The 27,218-nt window shown below is 35.1% G+C and overlaps 3 protein-coding genes, 1 long non-coding RNA gene and 1 other non-coding gene across 11 annotated transcripts; 2 read left to right on the top strand and 3 right to left on the bottom strand.

Moving 5' to 3' along the window:
* Positions 1 to 661: 661 nt before the first annotated feature.
* On the bottom strand, positions 662 to 3,106 carry LOC145111057 (ABC transporter G family member 44-like). 7 transcript variants are annotated; one of them, XM_079047358.1, is made up of 7 exons: positions 2,342 to 3,106; positions 1,965 to 2,255; positions 1,801 to 1,884; positions 1,655 to 1,714; positions 1,497 to 1,569; positions 1,348 to 1,408; positions 662 to 1,268 (listed from the first exon to the last, which is right to left on the bottom strand). In XM_079047358.1, the coding sequence occupies exons 2-5, from the start codon at positions 2,235 to 2,237 to the stop codon at positions 1,516 to 1,518; spliced, it is 471 nt and encodes a 156-aa protein (XP_078903484.1). In that variant the 5' UTR covers positions 2,238 to 2,255; positions 2,342 to 3,106; the 3' UTR covers positions 662 to 1,268; positions 1,348 to 1,408; positions 1,497 to 1,515. The 7 variants fall into 7 exon arrangements, with proteins under 7 accessions (XP_078903484.1, XP_078903485.1, XP_078903482.1 ...); XM_079047359.1 differs by having other exon boundaries at positions 662 to 1,255; XM_079047356.1 differs by having other exon boundaries at positions 662 to 1,120; positions 1,194 to 1,268; positions 1,497 to 1,714; positions 2,342 to 3,105.
* A 989-nt stretch (positions 3,107 to 4,095) lies between these two features.
* On the top strand, positions 4,096 to 5,763 carry LOC145111056 (putative sugar phosphate/phosphate translocator At3g11320). The gene is made up of 4 exons (XM_079047353.1): positions 4,096 to 4,813; positions 4,893 to 4,996; positions 5,096 to 5,324; positions 5,422 to 5,763. Exons 1-4 carry the CDS (start codon positions 4,358 to 4,360, stop codon positions 5,566 to 5,568), a joined length of 936 nt encoding a protein of 311 aa, XP_078903479.1. The 5' UTR covers positions 4,096 to 4,357; the 3' UTR covers positions 5,569 to 5,763.
* Positions 5,764 to 15,669: 9,906 nt separating this feature from the next.
* Positions 15,670 to 16,506, bottom strand: LOC145116444 (uncharacterized). The gene is made up of 2 exons (XR_013712089.1): positions 16,196 to 16,506; positions 15,670 to 16,097 (listed from the first exon to the last, which is right to left on the bottom strand). It is a non-coding gene; the product is annotated as an uncharacterized LOC145116444 (long non-coding RNA).
* On the bottom strand, positions 16,214 to 16,425 carry LOC145118190 (small nucleolar RNA U3). The gene has a single exon (XR_013713164.1). It is a non-coding gene; the product is annotated as a small nucleolar RNA U3 (small nucleolar RNA).
* Positions 16,507 to 20,839: 4,333 nt separating the features above from the next.
* On the top strand, positions 20,840 to 26,612 carry LOC145113877 (uncharacterized). The gene is made up of 11 exons (XM_079049922.1): positions 20,840 to 21,039; positions 24,417 to 24,640; positions 24,748 to 24,841; positions 24,920 to 24,975; positions 25,175 to 25,263; positions 25,355 to 25,492; positions 25,572 to 25,732; positions 25,819 to 25,939; positions 26,088 to 26,177; positions 26,280 to 26,348; positions 26,424 to 26,612. Exons 1-11 carry the CDS (start codon positions 20,840 to 20,842, stop codon positions 26,610 to 26,612), a joined length of 1,431 nt encoding a protein of 476 aa, XP_078906048.1.
* The last annotated feature ends 606 nt before the right edge of the window (positions 26,613 to 27,218 follow it).

Below are 27,218 nucleotides of genomic sequence, written 5' to 3'. Positions count from 1 at the left end.
TGCTTTTATTTTTGTTAAATCTATCCATTTTCACAAATATATAAAAAATCAATGTATTACGACATTAATTTACCCATGTAAATGAGTTTCACCATTTTTCCACAAAGTGTTGCAACCTATTTTGGTGAATCCATCTCATATTGTACATAGTACATTTTATTTAATAAATAAATGATTTGAACAACCTACGCATTATATATATATTTGCTATCCGGCCAAGAACATGAAATGATTTTAATAAAACACCTACCCATCACAAACAAAGTGGTAGTGTACATCCAACTTATCTATTTCCAAACACAACTCCAAAATCCTTCAAGCCGCACTAAATCCTTACCATAGCCAATAGAGATGACAACGGAGGCGGGTATTACAGGGGACCCCAATCCCCATCCCTGAATCATCATTCCAACCCCCGTCCCCATCCCCATCCCCATTGGGAAATATAAATAAACCCCCATCCCCACCCCCAACGGGGAGCGGGGAATCGAATATTTCTTTTTCTCTTTTAATATGAAAACTTTTACGTAAAGAAAAACTCTAAACTTCAATTTTACCATCATAAGTTTAAAGATTTTACAAAATATAAAAATATACATAGATTACATAAAAATATAAACAAATTTTCTACCAAATTTAAATACATACATGAAAAATCAAGTAGAAAAAAATTATCAAAGTGATATTTGAGTTAAAATAGATAAAAAAATACAAAAAATATACATGAATTTAAATTAGATAAAGAAAAACAAAGATAATTTCAACCAAGTAATTATTAATGAGTTAGGTTACTTGGATCAAATTTTATGTATTGTAAATTGTAATATAAATATATGTTTTGTATTATTTTTATTTATTAATATATATCGGAGGCGGGTCCAGGGTCGGGGATTAGGGGTATCCCCATCCCCATCCCCATTCCCACTTTTTTATTCGGGGATTCCCCATCATCGTCCCCATCCCCGGTCAACTTGGGGATTTCCCGGTCAAAACGGATGCGGGTTTCGGGTTCCCCGTTGGGTATGAGGTTTTTTTCCATCCCTAATAGCCAATCTTGAACCCTTCAACATCCTTCAAATCCTTCATAAGTCTTCTAATTTCACAGCACATCAACTTCAAACTGAACATCATTCCATCTCTTTTATCCATAACAACACTTTAATAGCAAAAAAAAAAATTAGGAAAACTTTTACCTTCCGATAAATCAACTTAACAATGCAGACTTTCCAGCATTTTTGGGTCCAAATACATAGCACTGAAAAACATGTCTATCGGATTGTTATTTTTTAATAAAATAATTTCATCTGCAAATTTAATAAAAAAAAATTGTATTTTTATTCAGATTACCATCATGTTTAAGAAGCACCTAAAACTGATCTGTGTATTGTTCACAAATCTTCAATTTCATCTGCAAAAACAAAAACTAAATAGTTAAATACATATCAGACTGAACAACATGAACAATGAAGCATATATTGTATTTCTGTTCAGATTACCATCATGTTTAAGAAGCACCTAAAACTGATCCATATGTTCACAAATCTTCAATTTCATCTGCAAAAACAAAAACTAAATAGTTCTTGAGCTGAAGTACTAACTTCCAACATCCAGTGAAATCAACTTCGAGTGTAAGTTCTTGAGCTGAAGTACTAACTTCCAACATCCAGGTAGCAGGGTTATATCCGTCTTTTATCTTACTTACGCCATTAATAGCCTGTTTTATCAAAACATTCACTATTAAAAAACTTAATCGATCTTATTTCAAGTTGAGTCATATTTATTAATTAGATAGCTTCATACCTCGAAATACTCGATTATATCCCAAGAATGGCGACCCACAGGCCCAACATACAGCTCTTGTCCTCCTCTTTTCATCAAGAACAACTGCAAAACCGATTATGATTAGAACAAATTGAACAACATAAGAACGAATGGTTAAATAGTAATTAAGTGCAAATTCTTACCTCATCAAAAGCTTCAAAAATGTCGATACTGGGTTGATGAATTGTGCAAACAACTATTCTTCCTGTGTCGACTGTTTTCCTTACAGCTCTCATAACAATGGCAGTAGCTCTCGCATCAAGACCAGAAGTCGGCTCATCCATGAAAATTATAGACGGGTTAGCCACTAACTCAACCGTTATTGTTAACCTCTTTCGTTGCTCAGTTGACAAACCATTGACACTTGGCAATCCAACTAACGCATCCTTCAATGGATTCAATTCCACAAGGTCCATCACTTCATCTACAAATTGCTGTAAACAAACACTATTCAACTTGAGAAACCAGTATAATAATCGACTAAAAAAGGTGCTCAAATTTGAAAAAGGGTATAAAGGACCTTTCTCTTGTGTTCATCGACATCTGTGGCTAACCTGAGCCAGGATGAGTATAGCAAAGACTCGTAAACAGTAACATGAGGTGAATGGATGTCGTTTTGTTCACAATATCCAAAAATACGTGCGAATGTTTCTTGTTTTTTTGGATACCGGCAAGCACGTCCATGAGAGTGGTTTTTCCGGCGCCACTGACTCCCATTAGAGCTGTGAGAACACCAGGCCTGAAAGCTCCACTAACACCCTTGAGTAGCAGTAGTCTGTCTTCATCACCGCCTCCGTTACAGATCTAAAAAATCTTGCCCTAATTTTTCCTTTTTTTTTCAAACAACGGATCAAGATCAGAGGTTTCCCTCCACGGATCAATCAATCGAACGGAAAAACTTGATAAATGACGGTTTCTGATCTACGTGCACCTCCGGGGTTTTTTTCCACTCCACACGGGCATTCACCAAAGCAGAGGTTTGATCGGTTCATCACCGCCTCCGTTACAGATCTAAAAAATCTTGCCCTAATTTTTCCTTTTTTTTTTCAAACAACGGATCAAGATCAGAGGTTTCCCTCCACGGATCAATCAATCGAACGGAAAAACTTGATAAATGACGGTTTCTGATCTACGTTCGCCTCTGGGGTTTCCCTCGAAGCATTGGATGACGTTGGAAAGGGGAAGTCTTCACTGCATCTTTGGTGGTGTCGATGTGAATATGTTAGATGGCAGCTGTGTTTAGGAGATTAGGTAAGGTGCTTGTACTGTAATATGTATATGATCCGTGTAGTATAATAGGTATAAGATTGGTTATATGCTTAATATTATTGTACATGAGGTAATATATGTTGTACCTCTTAATTTTCAAAAAATAGGTAATATCCTTAATAATATAGTAAAGATAAAGATTAATTCTATCCACCAGCACTTCGGAACAACTTGCTCCTTTCTAAAAATAAAATATTAAAAGACTAAATGACCATTTCACCAATAATGCAAAAACATGGATTTTTTTATTTAAATCCAAAATAAAATTTGGTGATTTTAGTCGGTATCCCCTTGTATCAAACCATTTTATGAAACAAGAGTCGATGGAGGGCAATGTTTTAAAACCCGGGTTGACCCGACCGGTTCAACCGGTTGGACCGTGACCCGGGGTAGAAGGCGGGTCAATTGAGAACGGTTTTTTGTAAAAATACGGACCGGATCGAACCGGCCGGGTTTCCCCTAAACCGCGGTCGAACCGTTTATGTCGAACCGGTTAAAACCGAATTGACCCGTTTTGATAGGGCTTGGATCGATTAATTGATGTTTTCTTCTCCTATCGACTGTGAAGGTGACGGTTTTGGTTAGTTTATTGATTATTTATTGTTAATTGATCACTGTTAGGTTTCTGATTGTGTAGATTATGTAATTAGGATCCAATTAACATATGCTTATTGATTATAACATTGCGTTTCAATACAGTTAAATATGGAATCAAGGGAATACGAACCATTACAAGCACAATCTATAACATGTTTTGATATTTTTTCAATGTTTAAACTTTGAGGACATCAAATTATTGGTTTTATATGTCTATGCATTATGCAGGAAAGTAAAAATATATTAAAATAGAAAAAGACCATAAACCGGATTGACCCGGCAGTTCAACAGGTTGATCCGTGAACCGGTCATCACACCGGATCAACTAAAAACCCGGGTTTTAAATAATTGAAGGAGAGAGAAGGTATCTCTATCTCCCTTGCACATCCTCCTTTCTTAACGTTGCCACGTCAACCTCGCGCCTTCTTCTTCTTTTCTTTTCTTTTTTCTCTCTCTCTCTCTCTCTCTCTCATATCAATCCAAAACACAATTGACTTGAAATCCACATTGCAAAATTCGTCCATCAGATCCATCAAAAACCCTCACCAAACTCCCCAGATCTCCCACATTTTACTCAATTCCTAAATCAATCCCCAACATCCATCATCATCCATGTAAACCCACAAAACTCAAATCCCACCAAACCCTGCAACCTCCCTCCTTCGATTTAATGAAGGGAGGCAGCACAAAGTCACAGACACAGTGGTTTACGATCGGCCTCGTCTTATCATGGTACACATCCAACATTGGAGTACTCCTTCTCAACAAATACTTACTCAGCAACTATGGATTCAAGTACCCGATCTTCCTCACCATGTGCCATATGACCGCTTGTTCTTTGCTCAGTTACATCGCCATTGTTTGGATGAAGATGGTGCCTCTCCAAACTCTTAGGTCTAGGGTTCAGTTTTTCAAGATCTCCGCCCTCAGTTTGGTGTTTTGTGCCTCCGTCGTTAGCGGAAATGTCTCGCTTAGGTATTTGCCCGTTTCCTTTACGCAGGCCGTCGGTGCCACCACACCATTCTTCACGGCGGTGTTTGCCTATATCATGACTATGAAAAGAGAGGCATGGTTGACCTATGTAACTCTCATCCCTGTCGTCACCGGCGTTGTCATTGCTAGTGGGGTAAAAATATTTAATTTCATTCTCAATTCTCAATTCTCAAATTCCTCATCTGTCTGATTATTTCATTTCGTGATGACAGAGTGAACCGAGTTTCCATTTATTTGGTTTCATCATTTGTCTTGGCGCCACAGCTGCAAGAGCATTAAAGTCGGTGCTTCAAGGAATTTTGCTATCCTCAGAAGGGTAATCTTCTCTTCTTCTTATCGATCTCTTGTAGTTGTATCTGATTGATTAACAACATAACATATTGGAATATTGGATTGATTTGAAATATGATAACAGGGAGAAGCTGAATTCCATGAATCTTTTGTTGTACATGGCTCCAGTAGCAGTTGTGATCTTGCTTCCTGCAACATTGTTAATGGAAGATAATGTGGTTGGAATTACTATAGCTCTTGCCAGAAAAGATGTCAACATTGTGTGGTATCTGCTGTTTAATTCTGGTTTAGCGTATCTTGTCAACTTGACCAATTTCTTGGTTACGAAGCATACAAGTGCTTTAACTCTCCAGGTATATACTATATGAGATATCAATGCTTCCATTCAGGGAAAATTGCAGGAAAATGTAGCTGTAAATCTTATTAATGTTACTACTTAATACATACCAGGTTTTGGGGAATGCTAAAGGAGCTGTAGCTGTTGTGATATCAATTTTGATATTTAAGAATCCAGTATCAGTAACAGGGATGCTAGGTTACTTGCTTACAGTGTTTGGGGTGATTTTATACAGTGAAGCCAAGAAGAGGACCAAATAAACCTCCTTCATATTCAGTTAACCTTTTGTATTCTTTCACTTGATAAAACAGTTTCCATATATTTTGTTTGATTTTTAGTCCCAATTTGTTGTATACCTTCATGTGATTATGAGTTTACAGTTATACTGTTGTATAAATACTTATACAATACCCTAGAATCTCAATAAAGTAACATAAATACCCAATTGTTTCCTAGTGTTTTTCTTGTGTTATGCGGAGTTACAATTTGACAAAAGTTGGTTTTTCTTGAAATAGTCTTTAATCATATCACTAATACTTCTATTTTGTTTTAAACCATAGTGTTATGTGTTTCATAGAAATATGAAATTTACCTTTCTTTTAAGGTGCTAACATGGTATCATGTGATGCTGATGTGTCGCCATGTCATGTCCAAATAAGCAAAACCAACATGTTGCGTCTTTTAAATTTGTAATCTACTAAAATTGTGAAATCAAAGTTTGGGGTTGCAACAAAGGATCTCTTGTGAATTCCATCAATGAGTTAAACCAACACTAAGCTTAAAATTGAAAAAACAAAAATGTTAGGTATTTTTTAACAAATAACCCTGATATTTAATCACAAATTCAATGAGTTAAACATTAATCTTAAAGTCAAACGTTGGTCACAATCAATTAACGATTTCATCCAAAATTTCTCCACATGTTTTGACTTCTTCATAGTCGATTTGACATATTTGGGGTTGGAACAAAGGATCTCTTGTGAATTCCATCATTTATTGTAGAATTTAATGAATATGAATAGTTTTTGTTGAATGTTAAAATCTCAGTTTAACTAACCATCATAAAACATTCATTATGTCAAATAATTAAAAAAAAAAAAATTTACCATCTTTCCTTGATATTGCTATATTGCAACCTCTCGTGTACTTATATATGTTTTTTAATTAGTGTTTTTTATGTAATTGTCATCCTTTTGCAGCTTCCCAAACAACTCCAATATTCCCATTCTTGACAATCCAAAGGTCTAAACAATCATAAATATCAGCAACATACACAGTATCCTTTCTAAGAAAAAGGGTTTACAACCATGTAACATTCATCTACTGAGCCATTGCTAAACCATGAAGAAGGCAAAATATGTAACCTCTCAGGCATTTCATCAAACAATTGGAGAAATAGAACCTTAGGCCTAGGCAGCCTCCACCGAAAAAGAAATGAGATTGTCTGTCAGACAACCATGTAACTATGCCAGGACCATCAGATGGATTGGCAACGATCATCTACTGAGCCATGGCCAAGAGACCATGAAGTTATGTTAATCACGCTCTGGTTACATGGTCATGGTTCATCAACCAGACATGGGTTTCTGGTAAGGTCGTGCTTCTTCTTCTCTTTCACCTCTTTATATAGCAGCTCCGCTTTTCGATCTTAACCAATGTGGGAGGAAGTCATAAAACAAATCGGATCTAAGCAGCTAAAGCCCACGTACGCCTCTTTCCTCTTGGGTTTAATAACACTGATTTCCTTAATATATTTCATATTTGTTTATCGTATCAAAAGAGGTTAGGAAAATGGAAAATGGAAAATGCAATATTCCAAATACAAATGTTTATTTGTGGAAGATTTATTATTCCATTTAGCTTTTCTTTTCATTCCATATAACTATTTTTTATTTGATTAAACTTTAATATCGTGAATCTAAGTCTGAATATTCGGAACATATCGTAGTGTATGAAATATCATATTTCATATTTCTTATGTTGCATTTCAATGACCTTTTAACATTCCAATTTTAGTTTGAAATTCAATATTTTGGCTATTATGTAAATCCGAAAAAACTAAGGTTATAACAATCATGTGTTTATTTTTGTGATTGTCTCTTTTATTTATATAACGGAACGAACTTTATCAATTTATACAACAATATTTAAATTTTTACCAATTTAACAGCTAGTGCAATTATATTGATCTTATACTAAATTATGCATTATTAAATTAAATTGTTAAAAGCAAATGGAATCAAGTCATTGTCCCTTAAATCAAAATGCTTGTGTTAATTTAGAGTATATTACAATTTTGTTTTCTGATAGTTTGAGTTTGAGTCTAATTTTTGAATTTTTAACATGGTATGTCTTTATGGTTTTCAAAAGTTACAAACAAGGTCATTGAGACTAACTCTCTGAATTCCAATCTTGTGGTCCTTGCCACAAGATCATTGCCACAGATAACGACAATCTAATCCGACAATCTGCCACTTAAATCCCAGATGCAAACTCCGAGCCGGTCATATCAACCACTTCCTCTTCGTGTCTCGAGGTCCGAGGCACGACCTCTAACAAAACCCTCGAGACTTCCAATCAACATACTAATTCAGGTCTGAACCATTTAACCCACATCAATATCGTTACAGGGGCCTGAACAACACAAAACCCATCCTCGCCTGAGCAGCCCAAGCCAAAAGATCAACAAATACGGAACCACTGCGTCGAACCATGGTATCCAACCATGTTATCTATCCTGACCAGTCCTTAGAATCTCCGAAATGCTCCTCGATTTGAGTATGGATCCTGTGCTTCCAGTAGTACGCGCCCAATACTACCTTCCACACCTACCCATACTCTCCTCAAGAATCCTCTCGGGTCCTCTAAGCTAGAGGTGCACACAAAAACCGGATCCTCGAAATGAAACCGATCTGATCCGAAAACCAGTTTCGGTCAAAACCGATTTTGACCAAACCGGATCGGATTAAACCGGTGACCGGATTCAAACCGGTTTGACTTTTCGGACTCGAAATCGGATTTACCCCCGGATCACAAACCGGATTCTACAAAAACCGGTTCCTAAACCGTCGAAAAATCTGGTAAAACCTAAAAAAATCTGGATCAAACCGGTTTCAAATTGGATTCGGATTGTTGACCAGATTCGGATCAGATTTGGCCGGATCGGATTGTTGACCGGATCAGATTGTTGACCGGATCGGATCCTGGGTTTGTGCATCTCTATCTAAGACCTAATCATAAAATACTCCTGAAATATGCTCAACAGCGAAACAACTGCACTAAAATACTCCCTAAGCAATCCTAGGGTTCCACACTTCTCTGCAATTAGCTGCTGAAGAACCCCTCACAATGTTAATTAGCTATTCCATGAATACAATCACATGCAATAAAGCTCAGATAATCGTTCGAGTAACAGACTCATCCCTACAACGGTTGGACTCAAACGAGAGCTGCGCAGCAGGGTCAAATCCGTCACTCTGAGATTATCCAACCTTTTTCACATGTGACTTGACATATTCACCCAATAGCTAACTCACATCACTCATGAGTTCCACAAAGCACAAAGCAAGTAGGATTTGAGCAGAGAAGCCGACTAGCACTAAAATGCAATAAAATCAGACACATCCTCGCGCGAAATCCTTAATCTTCAACTCCCAGCACCACAGGTACACCCTCGTCCTGCTCACACTCTCCCCAGAGTGGCTAATCATTCCTCGTGCTGACCCGATATACACTGCACCCGCTCATGAAACTTTCACCAACCCTGCAGCACTAGTGTATGCTAGCCATACATAACATTGGATCCTATAGACAATCGAATATCTGATCATACCCTAAGCCCTTCATCAAACAAGAACATGAAATAAGGCCAAACCAAACATTCTTAGGCTATAGAATCTTAGTTATGTACAACTATGATGCATACACTAAGCAACTACAGTAATTATGTCAATTTCATATAAAGAAGAATCCTAGGCTATCAGGCATCATATAATCAGGCAATTCTATCATGCAATTCCTGAAGATCCCTAGCCTATCACTAGCATGTTGTTCTAACATATCACAATATCAAATAACAGTATGGTGTTTTGGGGTCTACTTATTGGCTCTGACTGATCGTACATATCGCATCCTCCTTGAGTATTTTTGAAAACCATTTGAAAATCATTTTGAAAATCTTTTTCCTTAGTTTGAGACTGGATTCACACGAGTGTTCCTCCAATTCACTCAAACCAAGGCTCTGATACCAACTTCTAACATCCATAAAATTTAAACTTTTCAAAACAACCCTTTTTCTATAGAAGTGTTTACAAAAATCGTTGTTCCCAAAACATTATTTAAAAATCAGAATCTATTTCAACATAGTTTTCAAAACATTCACATTATCAGAGTTTCCCATAAATCATAAGTCCAAAACGCGAGGATGTGTACAGTCACGCCTTCACCTTGCCACGATCCACTGAAGTACCTGAAACCATAAACCAAAACTATAAGCATGAAGCTTAGTGAGTTCCCCCAAAATACCATCACCCAAAAAGATAACATATACAAATAACAACATACTATGGGTCCAATCAACCATCGGGTTGGAATACCGCAGACCCTCAACCATCGGGTTGGAATGCCAACATACTATGGGTCCAATCATCCTCGGGATGGAATACCTTCGGCCCTCAACTATCGAGTTGGAATGCCAACATACTATGGGTCCAATCAACCATCAGGTTCAAACAAATCTAACAGATCACTAAGCATAACATCATCCTATCTACCAGGATACCGATCTAACAGATCATAACAATACTCAATCATAAGATAAACCCGAATAACAATCCAAAGGGCCGGCATTGGTGCCTTCGACCCGTAAGTACAGTGAGGAAAACTCACCTCGAACGCAGAAGCTCCCCGAAAGAAACTCCTTAGCTATTGTCCTGCCGGCTTCCGAGCTATCAAAACCAAGAACACACCCAATTAGCCATTGGGTCCCACGCTATAATCCATAATCTATTTTAACGCCTGTTCCATGTATCATTTGATTTTCTAACTTATTTTAGGGTTTTAGACTGGAACTCGATGAGTTGGGGAGCTCCAACTCGGCGAGTAGAAATCATTTTGGACGCGGGACATAGGATCTACTCGACGAGTTGGAAGGCTCAACTCGACGAGTAGACAATGTAAAGGAAAACCCTAATTTTCAGGGATTTGTACCCTATCTAAAGAACTTATGGCTCATTTGTAGCCTCTCTCATCGTCCTTACAGCCCAGAGAAACCCTAGTTCGAGCCTTATACCTTCTTGAGTGTGTGAGAGAGCTTTGGAGAGTGATTTTGGTGTGATTGTGAAGGATTTTGAAGCTTGAAGAAGGTGGAGTAAAGAGAGAAGCAGTAGATCCGACATCTACTATGTTTTGGCAACCATCTTGAGGTATAAAGTTGCTACCTTGACCTTTATTTGATTAGATCTCATCTCATGAAAGTAAATGGTCACTTTTGGTGCATAAGGGTGTCATTTTCGGATTTGAACATGTCATGAGGATATGGTTTCATATCTGGACACCTCTAGGCCTCCATGGACATAAAGTTGCTCACTTTATCTAGTTTTAGCCCTTCTCCATGCCTTAAACCTTGTATAAACCTTAGTTTTGAGTGTTTTAGCCACTTAAGGCCTTGCATGCACATAAAGTTGGCAACTTTGCGTGGTAACTACACCCTAGGGGGTTGGATCTGTAGTTTGGAGCCTTGAATCCCACTGGAAAGGACTAAACATGAAAAGGGCTTAAGGGACTCGACGAGTCGGACAGGGTTTAACCGTTTTCGGGATCCTGAGTGATCTCTGTGTGCTGATTAGGGATTTCGGCCTAGAGACTTCGGTTTAGAGTTTTCGGTCTCTTAGACACTAAAGAACTCGACGAGTTACTCAGGTAACTCGGCGAGTTGACTCGGGACTTCAGTTTTTATGGACTCTGAAAGAACTCGACGATTTGGGGTTAACATGGATTGTTGACCTTGACTTTGACCAGGGTTGACCAAGTTTGACCTTAAGGGTATTTTTGGTATTTCGGGATTTTGATAATACCAGTCGCATGATGATTGTAGGCAGTTGAGTAGGAGCTGTGCATTGGGACTTATCTGATCTTATCTCATCAGTTCAGCATTTTTGATATGTGAGTCTCCTCACCATACCATTGGGTCGAAGGCACCAAGGCCAACCCATTTTGTAATATGTGGTACACTAGTTGATGTAGTGATATGTGGTATGTTAGTTGGTTATATGATAAGTGGTATGCTAGTTATATATGTGATACTTGCAGGGAAGACCATGGGAGGAGCCCATGACGCTTGGATGTAAGACCATATGGGGGAGCCCATGGCTTTTCAAGTAAAGACCATGGGGGAGCCCATGGCACTTGGATGTAAGACCATGTGGGGGAGCCATGGCTTTTTAGCTAAAGACCATGGGGGAGCCCATGGCACTTAGGTGTAAGACCATGTGGGGGATCCCATGGCATCCCGGAGTAAGACCCTGGGAGGAGCCCACGACATCCTTATATGTTTATATGCATGGCTTATGTGGTTTCTGTAGCTTTTATAGCTAATATGAATTATGTGATTATGTGGATTGTATGGGGTATGCTCTGGGGAACTCACTAAGCATTAGCTTACAATTTGTTGATTTGTTTCAGGTACTTCTAAGCCTAAGGGCAAGGGCAAGGCTTGATGGCGCGACATGCACTTTCTCAGGCGTTTTTATGGGACACTCTGATATTTGAAATAAAATTGTTGATGATATGAATTTGAAACAATTGTTCTTGAGATTTTGTGATTTATTGGAAATGTTTTGATTATTTAAAAATGAAAATTTTCTTTTGAAAAATTGGGTCGTTACAAGTTGGTATCAGAGCCTTGGTTTGAGGGATTCAGGCACACCCTCGGGTGTGTCAGGACTCAAACTAAGGAAATGGTAAAATTATTTTCAAAAATCAAAAGTTAAAAACTTCTTAAAATGGAAAAAAAAAAAGAGTGCAATGTGCGTGATCAGCCGAGCTCAAGTAAGTGGTTCCCCAATATGTTAGCCATGTGATACTGATAATAGGATTATTATAGGCGGATGGATATTGCTATGTTTATGCTTTTAAAATTGTATACGGTTAGGAGCTTATAGCCTTAGAATGATTGATTTGACCTTATTTCCTGTTCCTTGTCTGGTTATGGTCCTAGGGTAGAATCTATTATTCGAAAGTCTATTTGATCCTTTTCTGTGTATAATTTGCATGCATAAAGGCAACCCGTGAGTTGAGTCAACTCGGAGCGTTGACTTTGACTTGACTTTGACTTTGACTTGACCAGAGTTGACCCTCAAGGGTTATGAGTATGGAATGGTATCTAAGGGGTTGTTTTGGTTCAGGGAGTGAGTAGAGTTGATTTCGGGCAGAGACGTTTCAGCTATCATCCGACAGTGAAGTGAGTTTCCTCCTAGTTTGAACAGGTCGAAGGCACCAAGGCCGGCCCGTGTAGGTTATGTGCGTTGAGTAGTAGCTGAGTGTGGGCAAGGCCCGTATCTCATAGATAGCTGAGTGTGGGCGAGGCCCGTATCTCATAGATAGCTGAGTGTGGGTGAGGCTCGTAACTCATAGCACTATTTGAGTATAGATATGGATTGATAGATTTGATTATACTTGTTGTCTGTGTGATACTTGTATGTGCTTTATAGATAGCTGAGTGTGGGCGAGGCCCGTATCTCATAGTTAGCTGAGTGTGGGCGAGGCACGTATCTCATAGATAGCTGAGTGTGGGCGAGGCTCGTATCTCATAGTTAGATGAGTGTGGGTGAGGCTCGTATCTCATAGTTAGCGGAGTGTAGGCGAGGCCCGTATCTCCTAGTTAGCCGAGTGTGTGTGTGTGGGGGGGGGTATCTTATTGAGTGTCGGTGGGGCCCGTATCTCCTAGTAGCATGATTATATATATGGTATGTGGTAGTTCGGGGAAAATTCACTAAGCTTCGTGCTTACAGTTTTCAGTTTTGGTTTCAGGTACTTTCGATAGCAAGGGGAAGAGCTCGGGATGACTGCATTGCACACACCATGATGTTTAGTCTGGGATGTTCACTCTGATGTTTTGATATGATACTCTGATTTGACACTATGACTTTTGTTTTGGGATGAAATGATTTTGATAACTATGGTTTATTTAATAATTTATAACGAAAATTTTTGGTCATGGTTTTTGGGATGTTACACAATGACCGAGTTCTAGTGAAATAAGAGGATATTAAGAGGAGATGAGGTTCCTATTTTCTTTCTTAACATAATGAGTTCATGGCATTTGGGATAGATAGGACCGTGGAAGGATTTGACATGAGTAAAACGTCTTATAATAAGGGAACATGCATGACGATCACTTGTGAGGAAGTAATAGGCTTTAAGGAGGATGTGAAGGGACAAAGATATATGTTCAAATCAAATTCCTATTATGGTGTGGTTATGTTTTAAGGAAGAATGAATATGATAATTGATAAACCTTTTTAACACAATCCTTGAAACTACCAAAATGCCCATGGAGTAGATATTTAACATTGTCATACTGATCTACAAGAACAAGGTAGATGCCTAAGTTGCAACATTAATACATGCATTAAGATTCTTGGTGATACCATGAAATTATAGGAGAGAGTCCTCGAGGCCAAGTTGCGAGGTGTTACATCCATGTCTAAGAAAGAGTATGATAACATGCCTCGAGAGATGAATTGGGGGAACATGATTTCTAGAAAGGTCAAAAAGAAATATTTCAAGGCTATTTGCAATATATATGACCAATTCTAGTGTACGAACATCGATTGGGGACATGACGTTTTGCTCGGTAGAGTTTAGGCTAGTAAAGGCTTGGCCCTTAGCCCTTATATGTTCGCCTTGATATTTGATAAGATGTCTCGTGAGACTTAGGGGTGTTCTTTAGTGTATGCTTTTTTAGCGATGACATTCCATTAGTTGTTGAGACTACGATTATGTTGGTTGTTAGGGTAGACATTTAGATGACAAAATTGACGAGAAAGGTTTATATATCAACCATACAAATACATATATTTTGTGCAATTTCGGTGGTGAGCATAATTTTGAATAGTTATAAATTTGCATTCAGAAAGAAGGGGCATTGTGTTAGATATTGCTCATTGCATTAATGCGGGTTAGCTAAAGTGGAGGGCAACTTCAAGTGTTTTGTTTGACAAGGTCTTGTTGAAACTAAAAAGAAAGATCTATATTGTGGTAGTTCGGTTTGCTACGTTATACGGGTTAGAATATTATTGGTCGATGCAGAAGGACTTCAAAAAGGATATGAAATTTGCAAAAATAAGGATGTTACAATGGATACACATGGCCTTAGGAGGAGGGTGGAGACAACTTTAGTTGATGGTACAAGGAGGAGATGACGCCTTAAAAGGACATGCGAAGATAGTGTTAAATTAGATGTGAAGGGATTTTTTTTCTTTCTAAGACAGGCCATCTAATAAGAAGGGGAGAAGACTTAGAATGAGTGTATTGAGGTAGTCTAGTCATTACCTCTTCTAATTTGTTTATGTCGGTTTAGCGTTTAACATATACATGTCCTTCCACATATTCATTAGTGATATATGTTTTGAGCACCTTTTGCCTATTATGATCTTATTATGCATTGTTGTACACTTGTACATACTCCATGCATTTATTTACTGATTGCACCGACTGTCTCTCTACATGTTTCTATCCACATTATATCTTATGCGTGAGGTCTTGTGAAAATAGAAGCCGCTTTATCCACAAGGTGGAAGCAAGAATAATTACAATCACCTCCCCTATCCTATTGCTATGAGATATTGGGAGCATCTTTTTCTTGTTATTGTTGTTATTATTTGAACTTGACTATGTGTCTATGTGTAACAATATTCACTATATTATCAATTTATGTAACAATGTATGTTACATATTTTGATCTTTAAAATAAAACATAATATGCCCCTTAAAAACGAATTAAAAAATGCTTACTTTCATATCTTTTGAGAATAAAAATGTGCTCGCAAGTAGCAACAAAAGTCCTTTGCATCAGGAAATGGCTGTAGTAAATAAGAAGAAAAGGCTTGAAAGTTCTGCTTGACCCTCTCACCAGCGATGTGGGATAAAACCCTTCCCCACTTTCTTTTTAATTTTTATACACAAACTATTTACGATTTACCCTGATGTCTAGCTTTTTTTTATTAATTTAAAAATTAAATACCAAAGATTATATTTATATTTTTCTATATTTCACCCAACTAATGTTACAATTTTTTATTTCTTATCTTGTATTTCATAACACCTTGAAACCAAAACCTCCATTTCCACAGAAGAAGACCTTGAAGAATGCAACACCAAAATAAATAAATAAATAAAGGTAAACAGATTGGTCAACTGAGTTTATTCTTCTCCAAAATCCACTTCCTTACTTTCTTTATACATTCGTCATGAAATCTTATAGACAAGTCCTTCAACTTCATATTTCCATTCAGTAAAACTGAATAAACATGTTCTTCAGATCATCTATATATGCGTACAATCCAATTATAACATGTACCAAAAAACTTAGCACATAGTATCACCTTGTTTGTAATGGATTACAATTTAGTCATTTACACCCTCCAATTGCATCTTCCTAAACAAATTCAATGCCTCAAGAATTCCATCATTCTTGACAATCCCATTAGGCATTTCATCAAACACTTGGTCTGCAGCCCTAATTTGGACAAATTTCCTTATAACTTCAGCACCTTCCATATAATAAAAACTAAAATAACAGATGAGGGAGATGGTTTGATACTGGATACAAATGAAAGAACGAAAATTATGCTAACTAATGAGGAATCATGGAGAAATAAACCTTACCTAAAAAGATAAGATTGTTGTCTGTCAGACAACCATGTAGCCATGCCAGGACCATTAGATGGATTGGCAACGATCATCTACTGAGCCATGGCCGAGGCCATGAAGTTCTGTTAATCACGCTCTGGTTACATGGTCGTGGTTCATCAACCAGACATGGGTTTCTGTCTTCTTAGGAATCAAGAATACAGAGGTACGAGCCTATAGAACAGATCCTGTTCAAGTAAGGTCGTGCTTCCTCTTCTCTCTCACCTCTTTATATAGCATCTCCGCTTTTCGATTTGAACCAATGTGGGATGAAGTCATGAAACAAATCTGACCTAAGCCCGCGCTTTCTTTCAGTTTGGGCTTGATAAATGATAACATTAATTTTATATACTGATAATATAATATGAATATTTCTCAAAAAAAAAAAAAAAAATTAAGTTTGTACATTTTTATCTTTTTTCTGTTTGATGATACCTTATAACTTTAATTCGATTTTTTAGTTTTATGTTTCTATACCTTTTACCACTAATTTCCAAGTTCCCCTAAAATGAAACTTGCAAACAAATCCTAACGTTTGCAATTTTTTTCTCGATGTTACTTAAAAGTTTTTTTTTTACCTCATAATTTTCATGCAATTTTTCAATGTCACTTGGCTCATCTTTTCTCCTTGAATGTGAGTGGCATTTTTTGTTTATGTGATATGAAAGTCAAAATCTTATAAAAAGAAATTGAACAAATAGGGAAAAAAGGTGTATGCATGTGTGATGCATCTTACTAATTAACTAGACAAATATTTGTAATTAATGTTACTTTAATTACAAAACTATATATAATTAACCATGATTTAATTATATTTTCATAATTAGTGCAATGTATATAGTTAACATGTACGTGTGGATATATACATTGCATTAATTATAAAAATGTAAGCAAGGTGTCATTAATTGTACATACTTTTGTAATTAAAGTAATGTTAATTACAAAAACATTGTTTGGTTCACTATAAAGCGCACGCATACGCTCAAGAGGTCTCGAGTTCAAGCCTTGTGTTCACCATTCTTTCAAACTTTTTTATAGGACGTTGACGTGACATGTCATGTCAGCAAAAACCTCAACAAGCTTGTAAGGGGGAAAATGTAAAATGAATGAAATTAACAAGTTGAACAAAAGTAATTGGAAAAAAATACTTAAGGTAAAATCGTAAAGGCATCTGCAAACTTATGGGTTTTCATATGCAGTGGCGGAGGCAATACAGGGGCAGACGGGTGCTCTGCCCCCCTAATCTCCATCTAATTACTTTACCTAAACGCTTGAAGCCCACTAAAATCTGATTCGTTAGTTTCTATTTAGCCCACTGTCCCTGTTATCTCGTTTAATTGTGGTCAATTCCAATTAAAGTTCACCGCTAATTTACATGCATGATTACACCTTGAATCCTTAATTAGTTATGTGATTATATCGTTGATTTGGTCAATGATTCTAAACCCCACTCATAATAAATATTAAAGAACTTGCATTTGATATGCTCTCAAAAGTCCAAATCCTAGTGTAAACGAGCGGCAAAAATTGTTATGACAATCAATTTGAAGGAAAATTAAAATCATGTCATCGCTATTAATTATGGGAAGTTATCTCAAGAGTAAAAGTTAATTTACATTGCGTTGTCGTTGTCTCTTCCTCCTCCTTTCCTCACGGTGTCGCCACCCCGGAACTCAAATCCCCTAGTAAGAAATCGTCTCAAAATCTCCATTTTATTATTTGTTTTATCTTTCTGTTCCGCTTTTACTTTGATGATGAGGTATATTGTATATAGCTTCTTTACTCAACGTCAATCCACAAACGGTTTTTTCCTTACATATAAGTTTTATTTATTAATTTTCAGTTTTCAATGTCTAGACATAGTGTTTTGATGGCTTTGTTGTATATTAGTTGAGTTATTTTTGAATATTATCAATTTCTAAGTTCCAATAGATTATTTTTAGATTAACTGATTTGTTGTTTAGCTTTTTATTAGTTTGTCGTTTTAATTTTTTAAAGCCACAAACTATTATTAATTGGTTATGGTTTGTTGAATGAGAGATCCAAACATGGGTTTTTTTTAATAACTATTGGTTGTTTAGTGGCTTATTTATTGTCTTTCGGATAAATAAATGAATAAATATGTGTGAACTTTTTCTACCAATTTTCTATTTTCATATATATAGATGATTGAGAATCGAATAAGAAATGCTAAGTGTTATTTGTGTTTCATTCTAATTGTTTTAATAATAAACAAGAAGGAATCAAAAGCTTATAAATGCATTTCAATATTTTAATATGAGGTAAGTCTCCCTTATTCTAGAATCCTGGCTCCGCCCCTGTTCATATGAGTTTCACTTTAAGAAAACTTGAAAACTTATGATAAAAGATGAAAAGGATAAACAAAAAAGTTGAATGAAAACTATGGAGTAAAAACGAGCAAATTAGAAAGTTATAATTAAAACAGACCTACATTATTTATCATTTATTTTATGAAATTGATGAAATCATTGTCTTCACTTTCATGTACTGGACACCATCTTGGACTAATATCACCATTCACCGGTCAATATCTCATATCTCTAGTCACCAAAAAAATGCCCCATCCTACCCAAAAACAAACACACAAAGTGTAACATCAAAACAGGAAAAAAATACAGGGAAAAAACCATCCCAATGATTTTCAAATCCGTAAAAAAAAAACACAAAATTCAGAATCTGATGAGGTAAAATACTCAAAACAAATCTAATTTCATTAATGAAATTCCCAAAAGATGAAGCATAAAAAACACAAAACGAACGAGAAATCCATAAACAAATCTGAAATCATTCCTGACTGTAAATTGCTAGGGTGAAATCCCCAAAACAAATTATAAAAAACACAAAACCCAAAATATGATCAAGTGATGGTCATTGACGACAATAGAGAGAGGTGAGATAATTTGGGGATGATGTTGGATGTGAAGTAGTGGTTCAGTAAGTTGAGAGAATAAGAGGTGTATCGGAGTATTGATTCGGTAAGCGAGAAGCTCGTTGTGACTCATTGAAAAAACCTAAATTGGGTGAGGTGGTGGTTGCAAACCCTTGGAACTAGTCCACAGTGATGTATTTGGACCTGTGAAGCAAACATCCTTTGGAGGTATGAAGTATATGATTACATTCATATATGATTTTTTCAAGGTTTCTTTAGGTGTTCTTTATGAAGGAAAAAAGTGAAGCCTTGAATAAGTTCAAACTCTTTAAAATGGAGGATGAAAATTAACCAATCACGAAGTCGAGATGTTGCGAACAGATAACGGTGGTGAGTATCAGTCTCAAACATTCACAAATTACTTGGATTAGTGCAAGAATAGAAGACAATTGACTTGTCCTAATACCCCGCAACAAAACGGTGTCTCAGAACGTAAGAACAAACACTTGGCTGAAGTGTGTGGAAGTATGATGCACGCCAAAAACATTCATGGGCAATATTTGGCAGAAGCGATGCAGATAGTTGCCTGTGTAATCAACCGTGTACCTCAACAACAAATGAAATATGTGTCACCGTATGAGAAGTTGCTAAAAATCAAGCCCAATGTAAGTTATGTTCGTGTTTTTGGGTGTGTATGCTTTGTGTTTATTCCTAGTTCAGATCGACACAAGCTGGAGAAGAAAGTAAGCAAGTGTGTGTTTGTTGGATATGTCGGTGAAAGAAAGGGTTGGAGTTGTTATGACCCATCTACGAGAAAGTGTTCTCGTGTCTCGGAATGTTGTATTTGACAAGACATCCTCATGGTGGTCAGAACCTAGTAATTACTTTCCATACATTATCAAAGACAAGGAGAGTGTCAATTCACATCAGGTCTATATACCTTTCTTTGGTATCGTTGATACTGAGTATGACATGTCTAGTACAGGTGATGATCATCCTAGCCAAGACCAACCTTTGAATGTCGGTTCATCACAAAATCCCTAGAATACAGGTGTTTTTTCCCACGATAGTGTCTTATGTAAACTCTCCAAGAAGATCAACACGGATTAGAGCCCCTAATCCTAGATATGCACATGCGACAACGGTTGTTGAAGAGGTTAAAGAACCAGAATTATATGAATAAGTCAAATTCAAGCCTGAATGGAAACAAGCTACGACAGAGGAGGTTGAAGCACTAGTAAGAAACAAAATGTGAGAATTAGTGCCAAAATCGGTTGAAGTTACGCCATCACTTGCAAGTGGGTGTACAAGGTGAAGCATAAAACAGATGGGTCGGTGGAAAGGTTTAAGGCTCGATTGGTTGCTCATGGCTTCACTCATCAACATGGTCTAGACTACGAAGAAACGTTCATCCCGGTTGCTAAGCTTTCTACGGTTCGAGTTCTTTTCGTTGTGGCAACATATAACGGTTGGGTGTTGCATCATATGGATGTACACAGCGTCTTTCTGTATGGTACTCTAAACCATGTGATCTACATGGTGCAGCCAATTGGATTTGATAATAAAATCATCTGGATCATGTTTGCAAATTAAAGAAAGCCATATACAGATTGAAGCAATCCCCTAGATCATGGTTTGGATGTATTATTGAATTTATGATATATAATTGTTTCTCCGGTACTAACTCAAATCCTAGATTGTTTGTTAAATTGCATGGTTCACAAGTAGCGATGGTGTTTGTGTATGTAGATGATTTAATCATCACAGGTGACTACAGAGAAGAGGTGCACCAGCGGAAAGAGAATCTATGTACACGGTTTCAGATGAATGATTTAGGGAAGCTAAAATGGTTTTTAGGGCTGGAATTGAGTTATAAAGATAATGGGTTCTTATTGCATCAAAATAAATACACGGATGATCTTTTGCAAAGGTTTGGTATGCTTGATGTAAATTGGATACAAATTGGATGATGCTATAATGTATTGGAAGATGGTGAGAAGCCTAATCTACCTCAAGTTGACTTGACCGGAACTAACGTACCATGTGGGAGTCGTTAACAGATTCATGCAGCAACCCAGATAGCCACATCTTCATGCTATTCGACAGGTCCTTCGAGATGTTATAGGGACAATTGGGTTGGAGTCAGATTCAAGAGGAAGTCACAGTTCATGTTGTCCGGATACTGTGATGCAAACTATGATGGAGACCTTACCATTCATCGATCAACAACCGGGTATGTTATCTTGCTTGGGAGTGAGCCGGTGTCATGGTGCAGTAAATTACAACCTACAATGTCATTATCAACAACTAAGGCTGAGTATCGTTCCGTTGCGATGGTTGCACATGAGTGTACATGGTTAAAGCAAGTTTTAAGTGATATGAGACAAAATTGTGGAGATCAGGTGGTGCTAATGTGTGACAATATGTCAATAATCCAATTAGCAGGTAGCCCGACATTCCATGCTTGTTCGAAGCATATTGAAATCCACTATCATTACATTTGAGAAAAAGTGTTAATGGGCGAAATTGATCTGGAACATGTTGATACGGATAATCAAGTGGCATGTATGCTTATAAAGGGGTTGCCAAAACCCAGGCTATTGAAGTTTATATCACAGGCTGGAATGAAGAATTATGACATTAAGAGGGAGTTTGTTGATTAAGCAATGCCACATCATCAACTTGTGACCGTTATAGAGAATTTGCATGTTTCAAGTTGTTAGTAGTGTCCTAGTTTTATGCTTATGCACAATAAAGATGGTAGAATCAGTAGAAGTTAGTTCCTATTTTCAGTTTATTTTCATATAAAAGTCTTGTACTTTCCGGTTGTTAAGTTGTAGTGAAATGCAACTTTTCTTATGTGGTAGTTCCAAGTTTTCATCTTGTGAAAGTCAACACATGTTGACTTATTATTCATTATATGTTTTAACGCTCACTTTAATTTACTCTTTAATTGTTTCTCATTTAAAGTCTCCGTTTTTACATACATGGGATGTCATCTATATCCCCTAATCTAATAAATAAGTACAAACTCGCCACGCGTCAATCTCCAACCCCCCAAAATCGAATTTTTCCCGTTTCTTTTACTCAACTGAATTTACCGAAATGCCCTTCATTTCCTCTCTACGAAAAATATGCAAAAATATGCAAAATCGATTATATCCGAAAAAAATGAAAGTTTGTTTTTCTAATACGAAATTGATTAATTTCCTGCAATGCTTTTATAAACAGAATGCGAATAAATTATATTTATTACCCTATAAATCAATTGAAATCATCATTTACTATCCGTAATCATCTCCTACAAAACATAATTGCATGTAACCTTTCCATACCAAAAAACGAATAAATTATATCCTTCATTATTCCAGATCAAAATTATCTATAACGATTTTCAATCTTCAATCTTCAATTTATATCTAAATCCCAAATAATCAGGTCCAAATTCGAAATTTAAATCTAAATCCCAAATAATCAGGTCCAAATAAATGCATACGCATATATTAATCATCTATACGATACAGAATCCACGATTATGCTTCTCAGTTTTACTTCTTCAATCTTCTTTGATGTCTTCATAACAAAAAATGTGTGTTCTTCTTCAATCCTTTTCAGTTTTATCTGTTTACTATATTTGTTAATCTTTTTATACTATTTATGAAATACTAATGTACTTTCATGTATACAAATTTCTTTACACATGTCTAACAGGAATCTTTTTTTTTAATTTATCCTAACAAAGGAGCCTTTCCATGGATTCATACATATTTGTTAATGATTAATGTAATTTCATGTATACAATTTTCTTTACACATGTCTAACAGGATTCTTTTTTTTTATTATTATTTTTTTATCCTAACAAAAGAGCTTTTCCATGAATTCATACATATTTGTTAATGATTGATGAATTAATTTTTACTTTTTAAGAAAAAAACTCATCGTATGCTATGTTGTTAATCGTTACAAATGCAAAAAAAAATATCAGGTTGGCTATCATCAATTTCTGTAAAAGTTGACAAATTATCTTTAAACAGTTTATCACCAAAATGACAAATTGTCTAAAAAAATCTGTTATAGGGACCATTTATGTAACATTTCCACAAATCTGCTATAGGGACCATTTTTGTAACACATATTTATGCCATATCATTCTTTTCTACAATGTTAAATATTTAAACATGATTACATTTCAAACAATGTTAATTGTTTTTTTTTACAATTCATAGCAATGTACTTTCATTTAACAAAAATTTTACATTTTTAAATTAAAAAAGTACCATATTACCTCTACTATTTGCTTACTTATACTATTCATGTTACGACTGAATCCTTTTTTTATGGATGCATCGTTTGGTCAATGTGGATAAAAAATAATGATGATAAATAAAGGTAAAAAATCTCATATGAAAGTCAAAGATGGGTGTAATTTTAAGTAGGATCCTATTTTCCAAATTATTAAACTGAAACTCGACATTTTATTTCTTTTAACAATGGAATATATACTTAACTTTCAATTTCAATATGCTTTCAATTTCACCAAAATGACAAATTGTCTAAATTTTTTTTGCTATAGGGACCATTTCTGTAACATTTCCACAAATCTGCTATAGGGACCATTTATGTAACACATATTTATGTCATATCATTCTTTTCTGCAATGTTAAATATTTAAACTTGATTACATTTCAAACAATGTTAATTGTTTTTTTACCATTCATAGCAATGTATTTTCATTTAACATAAATTTTACACTTTTAAATTAAAAAAGTATCATATTACCTCTACTATTTGCTTACTTATACTATTCATGTTACCATTGGATCTTTTTTTATAGATGCATCGTTTGGTCAATGTGGATAAAAATAATGATATTAAGTAAAGGTATAAAATCTCATATGAAAGTCAAAGATGGGTGTAATTTTAAGTAGGATCCTATTTTCAAATTATTAAACTGAAACTCGACATTTTATTTCTTTTAACAATGGAATATATACTTAACTTTCAATTTAGATATGCTTTCAATTGTTTGCAAGAAATGAATATAGGTAATAAAGTATACCTAAAAAACATTGAACATATTGATGATGATTCACATATCAAAGTGCGAGTGGTAAAAATGTGGAACTTTATAAAGAATAATGTGGTTTATCAGTTGAAATGATTCTAACGGATGAGGATGTTTGTTGTAGTATGTTTTTAATATCCCATTCAATATTACATATGTTTCAAGCAATAAAACAATTGTTATTTATTTGATTTAACATGGTACAAAATACTATTCTCGTGTTTTCAATCAAATTTTTCCAGATTTGGTGATCTTTTAAAGGAAGATCAAACTTATATCATTTTAAAACCCAACATGGCGGCTGTGAATAATGCTTTTATTGCCACGGGTCATAAACAAACCATAACTTTGAATTGGAAAAGTATTCTAAAAAAATGTGAGGATTTTTCAGGTCCGGTGAATGGATTTGTGTTTGTTGATTTTAATTCTATTATCGAACAAACATGCCCAAGAGACTCATTCTTTGGTTAGTTATTTAATTTTATTCCAATCACTTTTATAACTTGTGTAATTTATTATACATTTTAGTATTTAACTTAATCTTACTTATTATATTTTATTATACTTTTGTAGATGTTATTGGACAAATTGTCTCATTTCGGGCACTTGAAACATCAAATCCTAACCCATCCAAGCATTACATAAAGATGACTATTAGCAACCTACAGTAAGATTATATTTCTTTTATTTCTTTACTATTTTTAATCACATTTTTTCGTACTAACTATATTCATTTTTTATTTAGGTCTGTACACCTGAAGGTCACCATATTTGGAACTCAAGCATACCAGATGTCACACAGTACCTCAAAACTAACCCCACGGTTACTTGTGTTGTTATAGTGATGCAGTTTGTTAAACTTAACATTTGGGATGGTTTGTAGTCACACTTTATATATATATATATATATATATATATATATATATATATATATATATATATATATATATATATATATATATATTTATATTTACTTTTATTGACTAATTTATTTTTACAGGAATTGGTCAAGCTGAAAGTTATTTTGATGTAACCAAATTGTTCATTAATTCTGACAATGTCGAAATTAATGAGTTCAAGAAAGAGTTAGTTTCTTTTTGTTTTTTTATTTTTTATATTGTTTTTTAATTTAAACCAAGACAATTTCTTATATGTAATAAAATAATTTTAAACATTATAGATTGAAAAGTTGATAACAATGGAGGTATGTCTGAAAAAAAACATAACTACACTCTCAAGCTACTCTTCTTCTTATATAGATGATTTTAAAGGGGATTTCCCTTTAAAAATAGTTTGTGAGATCACAAAACCACTGAAGGTATATTGCATTATTTGATATCTTTTAATTTTATTTACACATTGTATGTTTTTTAACTTTTACATTTTATTTAATATAGGTAATGAAATTTCTATTAGTTGGTTTCATCGTAAATACAAGACAGAATCTACCTTGCTATTTCGATGCGTGCTCCAAATGTGGAAAAAAGATAAACACAATGCCCAAAGTGTTGTTATTCAGTGTAAAGATCTGCGTTGCAACAATTCGGATTTTCATACAGTTACAAAGTATACACATTTCTATTTATATTAATCATTTCAATCTTTCAACAAAATTAATATTAATGTAATATTTTTTTTGTTTAGGTATATAATTCCAATCAACATACAAGATGATACGGGCACCATTGGATTGACTCTTTTTGATAGGGAAGCGAAGAGGCTGTTAGATATAAGTGCATACGACTTGAAAAAGATACATGAAGCGGTATACTATATTATTCATATTTTTAAATCAAAAAACATTTTATTTGTTTTAATATATTAAACAATCTTCTTACGCGCTGGAGACAGTTTGGGACTATTTCCAAACCAAATTAACGTCTTGAAAAAACGCAAGTTTGCTTTTCTCGTAGATATTACATCCTACAATGTCAACACCTATAATAGTATCTACACCATTCTCAAACTTACAGAAGATGTGTCCATTGTTTCCCAACTGGAAAGTAAAATAGAACTTATGGTACATAACGTTTTAATGTTCAACATTTATATTTGTTTTTTATTTACATACATAACGTTTAACATATTTCCATCTTATTTTCTAGAGTATTCAATCCGTGTCCTTAAATCAAGTACCTTTGGAATCAGATGATGTTGTACAGAATGTTCAGAAGGTATTTCGATTCTCATATTAACTTTTATTTATATTTAATTATTCCAATTAACAACTTATGTTTTTTTTAATTTAGGATTTGATCTCACAAATGGATGAGATTTTTACACCCTCAACAGTTGATAAATCAACCGCAACCAGTCCTATCAAAATATCAACTGATTTGAAGCGCAACCTCCATGACATTTATGACGTTGATTGTGGAGATGATTTGAGTTCAAAAAGTCTAAAAGAAAATCAATCGGAGAGGAAAATCCACTTTTAGTTCCAAAAGTGGAGAAGTGAGTTGGTTTTGGTTATAACAAACAATTAATAATTTTTTATGTTGGTTTGGTTTTAAAGATATTTTGCTTGTTTGGTACGATTTTTTTGGATATCTAGGATGTCAATTGTGATAGGTTTATTGAGGTATGTATGACTTATCAAAAGAGCCTTTCCATGAATTCATACATATTTGTTAACGATTTATGATTTAATTTTTAGTTTATAAGAAAAACCCATAGTATGCTGTCAATCGTTACAAATGAAAAAAATATCATGTTGACTATCATCAATTTCTGTAAAAAGTTGACAAATTATCATTGTTGTCATGTTGCTCATGACACATGGACCATTTTTAAATAGTTTATCACCAAAATGACAATTTGTCTAAAAAAAATCTGCTATAGGGACCATTTATGTAACAGTTCGACAAATTTGACTGTTTTGTCACTACTAATTTATGATATGACATATTTATGCCATATCATACTTTCAAAAAAAAAAATTATGCCAGATTACATTTCAGATTTTTATTTTTCATTCAGTATTTTGACACTATGGTTTGGAAATTAAAAAAATTGTTGACTATGATTGTTTTTTTAATGGTTTG

This window comes from Lactuca virosa, chromosome 5, assembly GCF_052849685.1.
Source record: "Lactuca virosa cultivar CGN04683 chromosome 5, Lactuca_virosa_CGN04683_v6, whole genome shotgun sequence".
Taxonomy (NCBI): domain Eukaryota; kingdom Viridiplantae; phylum Streptophyta; class Magnoliopsida; order Asterales; family Asteraceae; genus Lactuca; species Lactuca virosa.
The sequence above is the reverse complement of the archived record's forward strand: the minus strand, read 5'-3'. Positions and strand labels throughout refer to the sequence as shown.